This window comes from Heterocephalus glaber, unplaced genomic scaffold (assembly GCF_053883595.1).
Source record: "Heterocephalus glaber isolate CG9 unplaced genomic scaffold, H.glaber_assembly_v1.0 deba00001460, whole genome shotgun sequence".
NCBI lineage: Eukaryota > Metazoa > Chordata > Mammalia > Rodentia > Bathyergidae > Heterocephalus > Heterocephalus glaber.
The window spans coordinates 3,651,401-3,666,192 of NW_028258307.1; the positions used below are offsets into that span (position 1 = coordinate 3,651,401).

Below are 14,792 nucleotides of genomic sequence, written 5' to 3' on the forward strand. Positions count from 1 at the left end.
TAAAACGTTTATGATAACTGTGATGCCCCCGAGAAAGTCCTAGCCAAAAAACTGGGGAAAGTCACTATTGCTGCACTCCAGGAACAAGAGACAGTCCCTCCAGACAGAAAAGGAGGAAGCCACATTTTTGGCTTTAAAGAAAGTCTTGGTGTCAGCACTGGCCCTGGCCCTACCTGATGTCACCAAGCCCTTTAGGTTGTTTGTGGCTGAACGAGGGAGCATAGCCAAAGGAGTGCTAGCCCAGGCATTAGGGCCTTGGAACAGACCTATGGCCTGCTGTCTAAAAGACTTGATCTTGTGGCAAGTGGATGGCCTACCTGTTTGAGGGCAGTTGCAGCCACCACCCTCCTGGTCAAGGAGGCAGATAAGCTCAGCCTGGGCCAGGATCTGGTCATCACCACACCCCATGTGGTGGAGACATTGCTGAGAGGAGCCCCAGAATGATGGCTCTCCAACGTCCACCTGACTCAGTACCAGGCCCTGTTGCTGGATGAGCCACACATCAAATTCGCCTGAGAAATTGCCCTTAATCCAGCCACCTTACTCCTGGACTCTGACCCACACACACCCCTCCATGACTGTCTGGACACTCTGACAAGTTTTACCACCAATCGCCTAGACCTGACTGACATTCCCTTGCAACACCCAGATGAGACCTTCTTCACTGATGGTAGTAGTTTTGTGGAAGATGGAGTCAGGTATGCAGGGGTGGCCGTAGTCAGTCCAGAAGGACAAGTAAACTGGGCACAGGCATTAAGCCCGGGGGCATCGACACAGAGGGCTGAACTAATAGCCTTAACTCAAGCCCTAAGGTTAGGTCAAGACAAGGCTGTAAACATCTACACTGACAGCTGGTATACATCTACACTGACGGCTGGTATGCATTCACCACTGCCCATGTGCATGGTGACATCTACAGGCAGAGAGGGCTACTGACATCAAAAGGAAAAACTATCAAAAATGAAAAGGAAATTTTGGCCTTATTAGAGGCAATTTGGGAATCCAGGGCATTGGCCATTATTCATTGCAAAAGCCACCAAAAAGGAGACAGCTTCGAGGCCTGCAGTAACCGAGAGGCCGATGATGCAGCCTGATGAGTGGCCAGAGAACCAGTGGGGCCAATAGACATTCTGCCCATCCGGCCCTTTGGCTACCTGCCAGAAAGACCCACATATGCCCTGGAAGAGGAAGAGGAAAACCAAAAGTGAGTGGGTACAAAACTGGACTCAGGCTGGTGGAAAGGGACAAAAGAATGAATTTGTCTCCCCCGAGCCCTGGGGTAACAACTTGTTCATCAGTTACATCACTTAACTCACCTGGGAGAATCAAAGTTAAAAAGACTAATGAGCTCTAAGTTTTCAATCCCAGGACTGACCTCTATGGTCCAGGACATCAGTTCCAGGTGTCAGGTGTGTGCACAGGTAAACTCCAAGATGAGACCAAGGAGTGAAGATAATTGACTACAGGGAAGAGAGCCAGGGGAACATTGGGAACTTGATTTCACTGAAATAAAATCCAGCAATAGGTTCAAATATTTACTGGTATTGGCTGACACCTACTCAGGTTGGGTAGAAGCTTTCCCCACTCGTGGAGAATCAGCCAACATAGTAACTAAGGTTTTGCTCTAGGAGATAGCTCCCCGATTTGGCATCCCTCATTACCTGGGTTCCAACAATGGGCCTGCCTTCACGGCACAGATATCCAAATTGTTGGCAAGGGCACTACATATCGATTGGAAGTTACACTGTGCCTATCGCCCACAAAGTTCAGGGCAAGTGGAAAGGATGGATAGGACCCTGAAAGAAACCCTGACTAAATATGTTCTAGAAACTGGTGGTAGGTGGCCTGATCTGCTTCCTCTAGCCTTGTTAAGAGTTAGATGTACCCCATATGTTGACAAGTTTAGCCCTTTTGAAATCTTGTATGGGAGGCCACTGCCACTCCTCCCTAAGTTAATCCTTAAACAGATAACAGAGAGTTCTTGTGTCTCCTTACTTCAGTCTCTTCAAGCCTTACAGATTCTTCAGAGTGAGATCCAGGCTATAATACAACAGGCTCCAGAAAAAGCCTTTGCGATGTTCCAGCCCCACAATTTCAAGCCAGGAGACCTGGTCCTGATATGCTTGGTTTGCTTGCCCTGAGGGCTTGACTAAATACATTCCTAAATCAGTCTTGGCTACCCAATCTGCCACTTTATTTTGTGTCACCTTGTATGTTTTTCCACAAGTCTTGTATTATAATGCAAAAGAGGGCCGCAAACATCTGGGATTAACCACTGAACACTATAGGAGTAAGTGGGCTGCCCCCATTTTAGTGCCCATTCTGGTGGGATTAGGAATAGCCGAGTCAGCGGCTATTGGAACTTCCTCCCTGATCCTTCAGGACACAAATTTTAAAGCCCTAAGCCACCAAGTAGCCAGAGATTTGGGTCCCCTGGAAGACTTGATCTCCAGATTAGAAAACCAGGTTGATTCCCTAGCTGAGATGGTCCTGCAAAATCGAAGGGGACTTGACCTCCTATTCATAAAACAAGGAGGGTTATGTGTAGCCCTAGGAAAAACCTGTTGAGTCTATGCTAATCAGTCTAGTGTCATTAGAGATACCCTAACTATGGTCAGGAAAAGTTTAAAGACTAAATATGCTCAACAAAAGGATCAAAATTGGTTTCAAAATCGATATGACTGGTCCCCATGGTTAACTACCCTAGTTTCTGCTGTAGCAGGCCCCCTAGTTACCTTACTTCTGCTTTTGCTCCTGGGACCTTGTATTATCAATGCTCTGACTAAATATGTTAGACAGAGGGTTGATGCAGTTAAACTGATGGTGTTGAGACAAAATTATGAGATTTTAAAAGACGTTTAAAAAAATCTGAAGAGTAAATACAGGAATCAAAGATTTGATTAAGTTACAAGAACCAGTGGGGAATGAAGGACCCTAGTTAGCAAGACAGACTCCATATTGCTGCTTGACTCATCTGCCTGTCCTTTAGATGAACTCAGAAGGAGGAAGCTTAGAAACCTCTTCCCCTTAGAAAGTCCCTTTAGAAATAACAATCAACTATTGTTTTACAAATGTTCTAACAGAAGGACATTCCACTCCTGTACCTTTCACTTGCTTTGCTAGTTCTACCCCATAGGGAGGCCTAAAAACTGCTGGCCTCCAAGGTGTATAAAGCATGTTTGTCTCCCCCCAGTCGGGGCTCGAGTCTGATGCTCGGCTCAGGTCCCAGCTGGTGATAAACTCTTGTGTGGATTTAATATCAGTCTCTGGTTGGTTCTTTCTCGCTGGGTCTAACAACTACTAAGTAACAAAATTAGTGATTACCAGGTAACACAGTGGAAAATAACATTTGAAACAAGAAAAATGTAATATAAAACTCATAATTGGGCCTTTCTTACAAATAGTTTGTAGAATCATATATATACTTATATGTATATATTACATGTACATGAAAACATGTATCATTTCTGGTGCACTAGAAACCACAGTATGTAAGGTTGACTCCCAAGATATCAGGTAGTGCATATTTTTTCTTTTCCACTTTCTTCTGCCCATTGAAGATAAATGCTCTGAAAGACAGAAGAAAGGACAAAAAGTCACTAGTGTGGCCAAGCAACTTTGATGATGTCAGATGCGAAGACCACATGAGTATCCTTAGTATGAAATAGACGTCAAGCATGTTATATATCTTTAACCAACATTTTGAATCTACAGATGCTAAAAGATTAAACCCAATTAGAGCCAGGAAGTAAAAATATAAAACTGCAAGAATTTAAAAAAGTCTTGACAAATTGCAGTGTCATTGATACCTTTACCATATCTGTGACATAACTTACAATACTGAAAAGTATTCTTCAGCTTCCTTGTACTATATAAAACTCCACGACTGTCCCTATATAATACAGATGTATACTTTTCTAATACCCCTCCCCACTCTCACACCTTGAAATATTTGACACTCACTGTGACATCTCAGAATCCTCGCTATCCAGACTTCTCTTTGGAGTCTTTGTGTTCACTCTCACTTTCAAGATCCCTGCATTTTAAAAATAAAAACAATCATTTTGAAGTATATTTTCTCCAAATCTCTGTACCATTTTATCAGTATTGAAACTGTCTCTCTTTCTTCTCTCTCTCTCTCTCTCACACACACACACACACACACACACACACACACACACACTGCAAGCTGAGTTAGGCCACTACTTGGGAATTTGCTACACAGGAGGCACCCTCCTGCCATGGGACTCAGCTGTGGACAAGGACCAGTGATGTTCGCTCCTGCAAACACCCACATCTTTTTCTTCTTCCTGTCTTTTCATTAGTCCATGCCTGTAGTACATGATGATTACATTCATCATGGGGAGCCGGTACATGTACATCACACATCTTCATTCTTTTTACATCCCCTTCCTTGTCCTCCCCCTCCTCTCTTGGCCTCCTTCCCTTTTGAAGAAATACTTTCTAATTCCTATGGTCTAGCTTGTATTTGTTCATTTAATTTATTTACACTTTAGGCCTTTCATGTAAGAGAAACCATGTGATATTTAAGCTTGTGCTGTCTGATCTATTTCACTTAACATTATGGTCTCAAGTTGCATTCATTTCCCTATAGAAGACTCAAATGTATCTTTAATTATGGCAAAGTAGTACTCTACTGAATATAAATACGATATTTTTGTTATCCATTCATCTGTTGATGGACATGTAGGCCACTTCCAATATTTAGCTATTTGGAGTTGTGCTGCTATAAACATGGTAGAGCATGTATCACTGTAATATGATGTCTTTAACTCTTTCAGGAAGACACCTAGAATGGGAATAGCTGAGACCCAGACCATTTTCATATTCAAAATGTTATCAGTGAAATGTCTTTCAGCTTTCTTTACACTTCATCTTTAGCCCTGTTTCTATAATATTTACTAGCTTATTTTCTCCCACAGTTATTTGATATCAGTTTCTCCATGATACAGTTATCCAACGTAAGAAAATTAATATATTTAAGTATTAAAAAAGTATATTCAAAATTATTAACTATTTTATATGCTGCATATTATTTCCACAGTTTTACAGTAACTTCTCAACATATATCCACGGAGTATAGTCCATGTACATTGTTCCATTATTATTTAGTGAAATTCAAATTCATTTTAAGTAAAACAAAGGGCATACATATAAAATTCAAAGGCAGAAATTATTTTATAAAATTTCCCTGAGGAGAATCATACCAATTTTAATATTTTTAGAAAATTAATTTTTTTATTTTTCATTTTTGGCAGGGATTGTTTTTTGTTTTTTTGTTTTTTTGAGTGAGTCTTGCTATGTAAGTTCAGACCGGCCTTGAAGTGACTCGCCCAGGCTGGCCTCAAACTCACTGTAATGCTCCTTCCTCAGCTTCCAGAGTGCTGGGATTACAGGCTTCTGCTACCATGCCCGGGGCCATTTATATTTTAGGTTGCGATAGTGTCCTCCTAAGCTGCAAAGTTACCCATCCTGGCTCAAACTTTAGAACCCCCTGCCTCATCCTCCCAGAGCACTGGGATTATGCATAGGTGCCACCACACCCACCTCCAAGTTTTTATCAGGTCAAAATGGTTGGTTTCTGTTGATTATTCATTATATTAATCGTTAACAGGTTAAGTGCTAAATTGCCATATAAAGACAAAAGTTACATCTGAATCATTACTATTTATACCTACCATGATGCTATTAATAAGTTATTATACCAAAAGTTATAAAAGTAATAAAATTTAAATACGAAATCAACATACTCTTCACTTATATAGTCTTCTGTTCTCCATTTTTTCCTTTGGAAATAGACTTTTACCACTATAGCAATCAGGACAGAGAAAATAATGAGAAAAGGAATGATCAAGAGAAATGGCCAGTTTTTAGGCTTGGTCTGGTAAACACCTTTGATGTAATGCCTTTCTAGGAGAGAAGAACACAGAGATTCATTAGAAGGCAATCACCAGGCATTCAGGAAAGATATTTCTGTATTTTATTATGACTCCAACAATAAAAATTTGAACTATTTAATGCTTTTATCATTAACAAAGTTTTAGAAGAAGGAGATAAGTGGACAGCATAAATACACAAACTCTTCTAGTGCCTACATAGTATTCCTAACCCTTGCTATTTGATAGAGAAACTTCTCCCTTGGTGGTCTCTGATACTGTGGATGAAAAGAATTGAAGTGCGATTCCCATAAGAATTCTTTAGTCAAAAACACTTCAGTCAAAACACTGTATATATAACATTCTGATAAAGTAAATTGTGTTTTATTGCATTGATATTTATTTTCATGTCTCATTTAAGAAATTGTTGTTTATCCTAAGGTCACAAATGCCATGCTTCCTGCTAGAAGATTTATAATTTTACCCTCCACATTTAATTTATAATTCATTTCCTGCCGACTGTTAACTATGTGAGGATGTTGAAGTTCATTTGGGCTTATGTAAATATCCATTTGTTTCAGTGCAATACCATAATCACATGTCATGCCGTGTTCAGGTTCCAGTTCTAGTAATATCATCTCCTTTTACTGTCACTACAGCTCTTAACAGTTTCCCGTTGTTGTTAATATCTAGGTATCTCACCATTCTCTGATTGTTTTTCATTTTTGCCATTATGTGTTACCTGATGCCTCATATCGACTTCCTTCTGTTTAAGGACCAAACTGACTTCCATTTTCCTGCCTGGGTTCTCACTGATATTGTGTGTGTATTATATGTGGTTTATCATTTGATGCTTACATATAATCTAAACATAAATTGGTATATCAAAGTTTTTAAAGCTTAATAAATTAAAATGATGTTTTAATAATGTTTTCAATTTGTTATTAATACTTACCAGGATCAAATTGTGCACCATACACAGGAATTTTGATGCTGCAGTCTGGCGGTAAATATCCAGGGTAGCACTGACATGCCTTTTTGTTATTGCATACCTGGAAGCAGGACAATATCACCTTCTAAGACAAGCAGCTGAATTTGTATGTGTTGAAGAAGAATCATAAAATAATTCTTAGGTAAAATAAAGTCATTTTTTGTGGCTTATGAGTATGTAAGTATGTATATGAGTGTGCACACACAAGCTTGTGTGTGTGTGTGCCTTTGTGCAGGGCATTTGCTTTCCTTGGATTAGTCTAAATGATCTGTGACCTCATAGCATTGGTACTTACACCATTATTGTTGCAAGTTGCTGGTGTGCAGTCATAACCCAAGAAGGAATCAGCTACACATTCCTTATTCCTACAAACCTAAAAGAAGCGATAAGTCAAAATAAGCTCAGTGATATGCTAACCAGTTTGAAATTTAATTTAAAACATCCCATACTATTCCAAAATAAAAGCCACAATGAAATATTGCCTCATTCCAGTTAAAACTGCTATCATCAGAAAGACAAAAAAGTAACAAAAACTGATGAAGACATGGAGCAAGGGTGAACTCTTATATACAGCTTGTACATCAGCTATGGAAAGTAGTATTGAAGTTTCTCCCAAAAAATAAATTAGAACTACAATAAGATCCAATAACTCCCTTGTTGGATCTATATCTATATCTATACCTATATCTATATCTAATTTCAACCTTGGTTCACAAATTTAATTATTTCCATGATTCTGGTCACAAACCAAACTGGACAAGAACCAAATCAAATTTCCCCATAACATTGAACCTAACCATTGAATTTTGATTATATATATTCGCAAAAGAAATAAAATCAATATAGCAAGCAAATATATACTCTCTCATTGAGGCACTATCCATAATATCCAGATTGAATTAACTTAAATGGCTAACAGTGGCTTCATGGATAAAGGAAATGGGGTACATGTAGAAGATGAAGTACTCTCCAACCATAAGAAGAATGAAATCTTGTCATTTGTGACAACTTGGATGAGCCTGGAGGATGCTATGTTAAGGACAAATATCATATGATCCAATCATATGTAAAGGTGAAAATGTTTAGTGCAGGTTGAGTTGAGAAACTGGGTACTAATGGCTGGAGATGATATGGGGAAGGGTGAGATAGAGGAGGATTGGTCAACAGGTACAATGTTACCATCAGTAAGGAGGAATAAATTCTGGTGCTCTATTACACAGTAGGGTGACTATGGGTATGCACTGTATTTTTCAAATGGGATTTGGAATATTCTCACAGGAATAAATGACAAGTATTTACTGTGATGGATATGCTAATTCCTCTGATTTTATCATTACACAAATGTATACATATTTCAAAACATTACATTGCACCAGTGAACATATATAATTATTATATACTGAAATAATAAAAACTTTCCCAATACTAATTGACTCTATAAATACTATGAGGCATAGATTTTTTTTAAGATGCCCAATTTTCAACAAAAAATTTTAAGGAATTAAAAGAAATAGAAAAAAATATGGAAAATCTGAAGTGATGGAAATTTGTTTTAAAATAGCCATACTTAATGTCTTCAAAGACCTCAAGAGAAAACATGGACAAAAAATGGAAGGAAACTAGAACAATAATATAGGGGAAAATGAGAGTATCAAAAAGGAGAAATTATAAACAAGAACCAAACAAATTCTGGCTCAATAAATATAATAACTGGATTGAAAAATTCACCATATTAATTCAATTAGCAAGTTTGGGCAAATAGAAGAATCGATGTACTTGAAAATAAGACATTAGAAGTTATTGAGTGTGAAGAGGTGAGAGGAAAAAAAACAATGAAAAATGAACAGAGCCTAAGGGATTTATGGAACACCATTTAAAGATGAATGTACACATTTGTGGAGTCTTTTCAGGATATAATAAAGGAAAGAAATATAGGAAAGAAAGATTACTTGAAGCAATAATTGCCATAAACATCTCTTATTTGAAAAAAGTCATGGATCTATAAATCCTAAAAATTCAAAGAATACCAAATAAGATAAACATACAGAAGCACTGAGACTTGATATAACCTATCTGTCAGAAGACAAAGACAAAGTATCTTAAAAGTAATAAGTGAAAACAAATCATCACATGCAAGAAATGTCAGTAAGACTATCAGCAGATTTCTGAGCAGAACTATCTGAGGGCAGAAGAGAATGGAGAAATGGGGGAGGGCAGGGGCAGGGAGAAGGCTGACAACTAAGAATTCTCTCAGAAAACTGTCCTTTGAGAAATGAGGGCAAAATTAAGACACTGCCCAGATTGGAAAAAATAACTGGGGAATTAACTACCATAAGACCTGGCTTAGAAGAATTACTAAAGGAAGTTCGATAGAATAAAAGAAGTGAATGTAGTCATTAACAAGAGGTCCTATGGAGATATAAAGACCACTGGTAAAGGTAAATAAATAAGCAAGTATAAAAACTAGTACTGTTCTAATTTTTATTTACAACTCCACTTTTATTTTCTATGAGATGTGAAAAAAATGCATGAAAATGATTGTAAATCTATATTAATAGGTACACAATATAAAAGGATGCAACTTTTGGCATTAAAAAGCTGTAAAGAAGGGCAAGGGATTTAGCTCAGTGGTTCCACTGCCTGCCTCACAAGTGCAAGGTCCTCAGTTTGATCTCCAGTACCAAAAAAAAAAAAAAGGCTTTAAAGAAGTCAAGATTTTGTATGTAATGCTATTTTGGCATAAATTTGAAATAGATTGCTATAATTTGGGATGTTTTATTTTATACCCATAAACCCACAAAGAAAATACCTATAGAAAACATACAAGGAAAATGAGAAGGGAATCAAAATGTGTTATTGGAAAACATCAATTAAAAGAAAAGCAGTAATGGAGGAAATGAGAGACCAAAAATGTAATAAAACAGAAAACAAACAAATGACAAAACCAAGTTTTTTTTCTATCAGTGATTAATGCTAATGGATTAAATTTTCCCATCTAATGCAAGGATTGACAGAATCCATTAAAAAAAATCAAGGCTCGATCCCAGGCTCCTAGGGCAGAGAAGCTCAGCCGGTCCCAGCACCTGGAAGCTCCCCACCTCCATCCCAGGGTCCTAGGGCAGAGAAGCTCAGCCAGTCCCAGCACCCAGAAGGAAGCTCCCTGACTCCATCCCAGGCTCCTAGGGCAGAGAACCTCAGCCGGTCCCAGCTCTTGGAAGGAAGCTCCCCACCTCCATCCCAGGCTCCTAGGGCACAGAAGCTCAGCCAGTCCCAGAACCTGGAAGAAAGCTCCCCGGCTCCATCCCAGGCTCCCTTGGCAGAGAAGCTCAGCCAGTCCCAGCACCTGGAAGGAAGCTCCCCGCCTCCATCCCAGGCTCCTAGGGCAGAGAAGGTGAGCCACTCCCAGCACCCGGAAGGAAGCTCCCCTGCTGCCATCCCTAGGGCAGAGAAGGTGAGCTGTGTGGGTGCCAGAAGCACCCCCTCCTGTGGAAATGAGAAGACACATAAATAAGTCTCAAAAACAGACTTCTGGATCACCTACAGCAACCTCAAAGGGAAACGAGATGGAACAATCTGATACTCAACTACCTGGACTCTCTGAACCGGCAACAAAAGAGGATCTGGGAAAAATGAAATCAGAAATAATTACTCAGACAACAGCAAAGGTTTTGCTCATGGTGCAAGACATGATTAATAAATCTAGAGAGGATACAGATAAAAAATAGAGGATCTGAGGAATATGATGGAATCCCAACATAGGAAACAAATGGAATCCATAAAACAGATACAAACAGATTTCCAAGAGATTAAAAACTCCATCGAAAGTCTGTGCAGCAGAATGAACCAATGTGAGGATAGAATTTCACATATAGAAGATAAGATTGCAATTAGTGAGGAGGAAAAGAAAAATTGCTTTAAAATTGTAAGGGAACATGAGAAATCAATCCAGCAGCTGCTAGACAATGCAAAGAAGAATAACATAAGACTGATTGGTGTCAATGAAGAAAGAGGAGACAGTGCAGATGATATAAAAAAACTGTTCACAGAAGTGATGGCAGAAAATTTCCCAAGGAGGGGAAAGGAACTTGACATACAGATAAGTGAGGCATATAGGACTCCAGCTAGCTTTAATCAAAAAAAAAAAAAAAAGTACACATAGGCATATAATAGGATTCCAGAAATCCAACAGAAGAACAAAATTCTACAAGCAGTGAGAGAAAAGAAACAAATCACATACAAAGGAAAGCCCATCAGAATCACAGCAGACTTCTCAATGCAAACCCTCAAGGCAAGAAGAGCTTGGAGTGATGTATTTCAAGCCCTAAAGGAAAACAGCTTCCAACCCAGTTGATGTACCCTGCAAAACTATCTTTCAAAATTGATGGAGAAATAAGATACTTTCATGACAAAGAGCACCTCAGGAACTTCATGATTACCAATGCGGCACTCCAAAAAATTTTAGACAATACCCTAGGAAAAGACAATGAGGATCACAACCCCAGGAAACCCAGCAGAATGAATCCATTGGGCGTGACAAATTAAATGCAAAGGGGGAGAATCCAACAAAAAGAAAAAGTCATGACAAGGCTTTTAAAACTTTTAACTTCATCTCCCTAATGAGTGTATAATTCAATCTTGTTATTGTACTGATTAGTATTTTTCTGATTCTAGAGTTGCATACCATTCCTTGTGCTCTACTGACTATTTATCATCTTCTTATGTCTACATTTTAATTGGGTTGTCTATTAATGAGCTCTAAGAATTCTTTATATATTCTGGTCATAGGTTATATGTATTGTAAATATGGTCTGTTTAAGGACTACTTTACATTTTAATGATGTCATTTAAAGTTCTAAATTTTGATGGAATCTCATTTATCAATTTTTTTCTTTTATACATCATGTTTTTTGTATCCTAGGTAGTTCTTGCCTACCCTGAATTCATAAATATTTTCCCTTATAATTTCTTCTTAAAGTTTTATATTTTTAGGCTTTCTTATTTAGGTTCATAGATCCCTTCAAGTTATTTTCATGTATGAAAAAAAGGGTTGAGGTTAATGTTTTATATATGGATACCAGGTGTTCTAGTGCTGTTTGCTGAAAACACTATCTCTTCCTCGGCTCTTGAATTGAGTTTATATTCTATAAAATGCTAATGTTAAATAATCTTTCAAAACTCAGTGGACCATATATGTGTGGTTCTGTTTCTAGATTCTCTGATTTATTCAAATGATCTATATGTCTTTCCTTATACCAACACTGCCTTGATTACTGTAGCTTTAGAAGAAGTCTTAAAATTAGGTACTAAACGTCTTCCAACACTGTTTTTGTTTTTGTTTTTGTTTTTAACTTTTCTAGGTCCTTTGTACTCCTACATAACTTTTTTTGTATTAAATTCTTTTATTGGTACATTGTAGGTATACAACACAATTACATTTCTCATTGGGAATTGTACCTTTATATAATGCATCTTGGTTCTTATTTTTTCCCCATTCCTAGCCCTCCCTTCATGCCCTCCACCCTTCCCTATTTACAAAGACTTTATTTCCATTTTTTCCATTTCTCAGCATTTTTTCCTTTCCTTTCTTTCTTTTCCCCTGCCCCTCCCACTACCCCTACCCCTTTGGACCTTTTCTTCCTATTTTACATTATCCATTATTCATTCTAATAATTGGTACATTTTAGGTATACAATATAATGACATTCATCATTGGAAATTTGCACCTTTACATAGTCTCTCTTGCTTCTTATTTTTCACCCTTGCCCAGCCCTCCCTTCAACCCCTCCATTCCTCCCTATTTACAAAGATTTTGTTCCTATATTTCCATTTTCTCATATTCATCCCATTCCCTTCTATCCTTTCCCCTAGCCCTCCCACTTCCTTCCCCTTTGCCCCTTTTCTTCCTATTTCACATTACCTATTATACATTTAGTCCTTATTTACACTTTCAGTTTCTCGAACCAGAGAAACTATTTGGTATTTACACATGTGTGTCCTATTTATTTCACTTAAGAGTATTGCCTCAATGTGCATCCACTTAGCTATAAATGTCTCTAATTTCTCATTTTTTATGGCTGAGTAGTACTCCATTTTATAAAAAAACCACATTTTCTTTATCCAGTCTCCAGTTGATGGGCATTTGGTCTGTTTCCAAGTTTTAGCTATTGCAAACTGTGCTGCTATGAACATGGATGCACATATATCACTGTGGTATGATTCTTTTAATTCTTTGGGGAAGATCCCCAGCAGTGGAATAGCAGGGTCCAATGGGACTTCCAGTCCTAGTTCTTTGAGGTATCTTCATACTGATTTCCACAGTGCTTGCACCAGTCTACACTCCCACCAGCAGTGGAGCAGGGTTCCTCTTTCCCCACAGCCCTGCCAGCATTTGTTATTGGTTGATTTCATGATAGCAGCCATTATTTCTGGGGTGAGGTGGAATCTCAGTGTTGTTTTCATTTGCATCTCTCGAATGACCAGTGAAGTTGAACATTTTTTCTTATGTTTATTTGCCATGTCTACTTCTTTGTGTGAGAAATGTCTGTTCATTTCAGATGTCCATTTTCAGATTGGGTCTTTAAATTTGGGAGGTCTGATTTTTTTAAGTTCTTTATAGATTTGAGATAGTAGACCTTTGAAGGGCTGCTGGTGAAAATTTTTTCCCACATTGTGGGTTGTCTCTTCACACTGCTGGTGGTTTCTCTTGCTGTGCAGAAGCTTTTTAGTAAAAAGAGATCCCACTTGTTGATTGTTTGTGCCAGTTCACCTGCAACTGAGGTTTTGTTCATTGAGTCTTTTCCTACCCCAATGTCTTCAAGAGTTCTACCTAACCTCTGTTCCAGCCGGTTCAGCGTTTCTGTTTTTATATTTAGATCTTTAATCCACTGTGATTTTAGTTTAGGGCATGATGAGAGATATAGGTCTAGTTTTAGTCTTTAGCAAGTTGAAACCCAATTTCTCCAGCACCATTTATTAAAGAGACTATCTTTCCTCCGGCCAGGGTGTTTGGCTTCTTTGTCAAATATGAGGTAGCTGAGTGTGTCTGGAGTTGTTTCTGCATCTTCTCATCTGTTCCACTGATCTTCAGGTCTGTTTCTTTTCCAGTACCATGCTTTTTTTATCACAGTAGCTTTGTAGTATAGTTTCAAGTTGGGGGTTGTAATACCACCTGCCATGTCTCTGTTACCTAGAATTGCTTTTGCTATTCTGGGTCTCTTCTTTTTCCAAATGAATTTTTGGATTGTTTTCTCAAGGACCATGAAGTATGCTGCTGGGATTTCAATTGGGATTGGATTGAATCTATACAGCAATTTTGGAAGTATAGCCATTTTCACTATGTTGGTCTTTCCTACCCAAGAGCAAGGGATGTCTTTCCATTTTATGATATCCCCTTCAATATCTTTTTTCAAAGTGCTAGAGTTTTCAGAGAAGAGGTCTTTGACTTCTTCTGTTAGGTTGATTCCTAGTATTTCAGTTTTTGGGGTGCTATTGTGAAAGGAATCATTTGCCCTATTTCTCTCTCAGTGACTCTGTTTTTCATGTAGAGGAAAGCTATCGATTTTTGTGTGTTGACCTTGTATCCAGCTACTTTACGTGTAATACAAATTTTAAATAAAATTTAAAAAGACAGACAAATGCATTACCAGTGAACAAAACATCAGATGAACAAGTCCAGACAGAAATGATTTCATGACATTTAAAATGCATATAATATTGCATACTAATACAAACCCTAATAATGTGAAATTTATATTTCACAAATTTTACAAAATGCAAAAAGCAAAATTATTTTTACAAAATACAAAAATTTTATGAAATTCATTTTAATAAAAATCTCTTATTTGCCAAATAGAAGATAAAGGGGCATCTTTTAAGGACATCATAATAAATAAGGTGCACCTTGA

General features: G+C 38.0%; 1 protein-coding gene across 1 annotated transcript in view; it reads right to left on the minus strand.

Annotated features, from left to right (window-relative positions):
* Positions 1–3,339: 3,339 nt before the first annotated feature.
* Positions 3,340–14,792, minus strand: part of Adam2 (ADAM metallopeptidase domain 2) — a 65,954-nt gene continuing 54,501 nt past the window's right edge. The window contains exons 17-21 of the mRNA XM_004848391.3: positions 7,184–7,261; positions 6,853–6,949; positions 5,772–5,931; positions 3,964–4,036; positions 3,340–3,569 (exon numbers count right to left, since the gene is read on the minus strand). Of these exons, the coding sequence (XP_004848448.2) occupies positions 3,985–4,036; positions 5,772–5,931; positions 6,853–6,949; positions 7,184–7,261 (387 nt within the window). The 3' untranslated portion in view covers positions 3,340–3,569; positions 3,964–3,984. The remainder of the gene's footprint in view (positions 3,570–3,963; positions 4,037–5,771; positions 5,932–6,852; positions 6,950–7,183; positions 7,262–14,792) is intronic.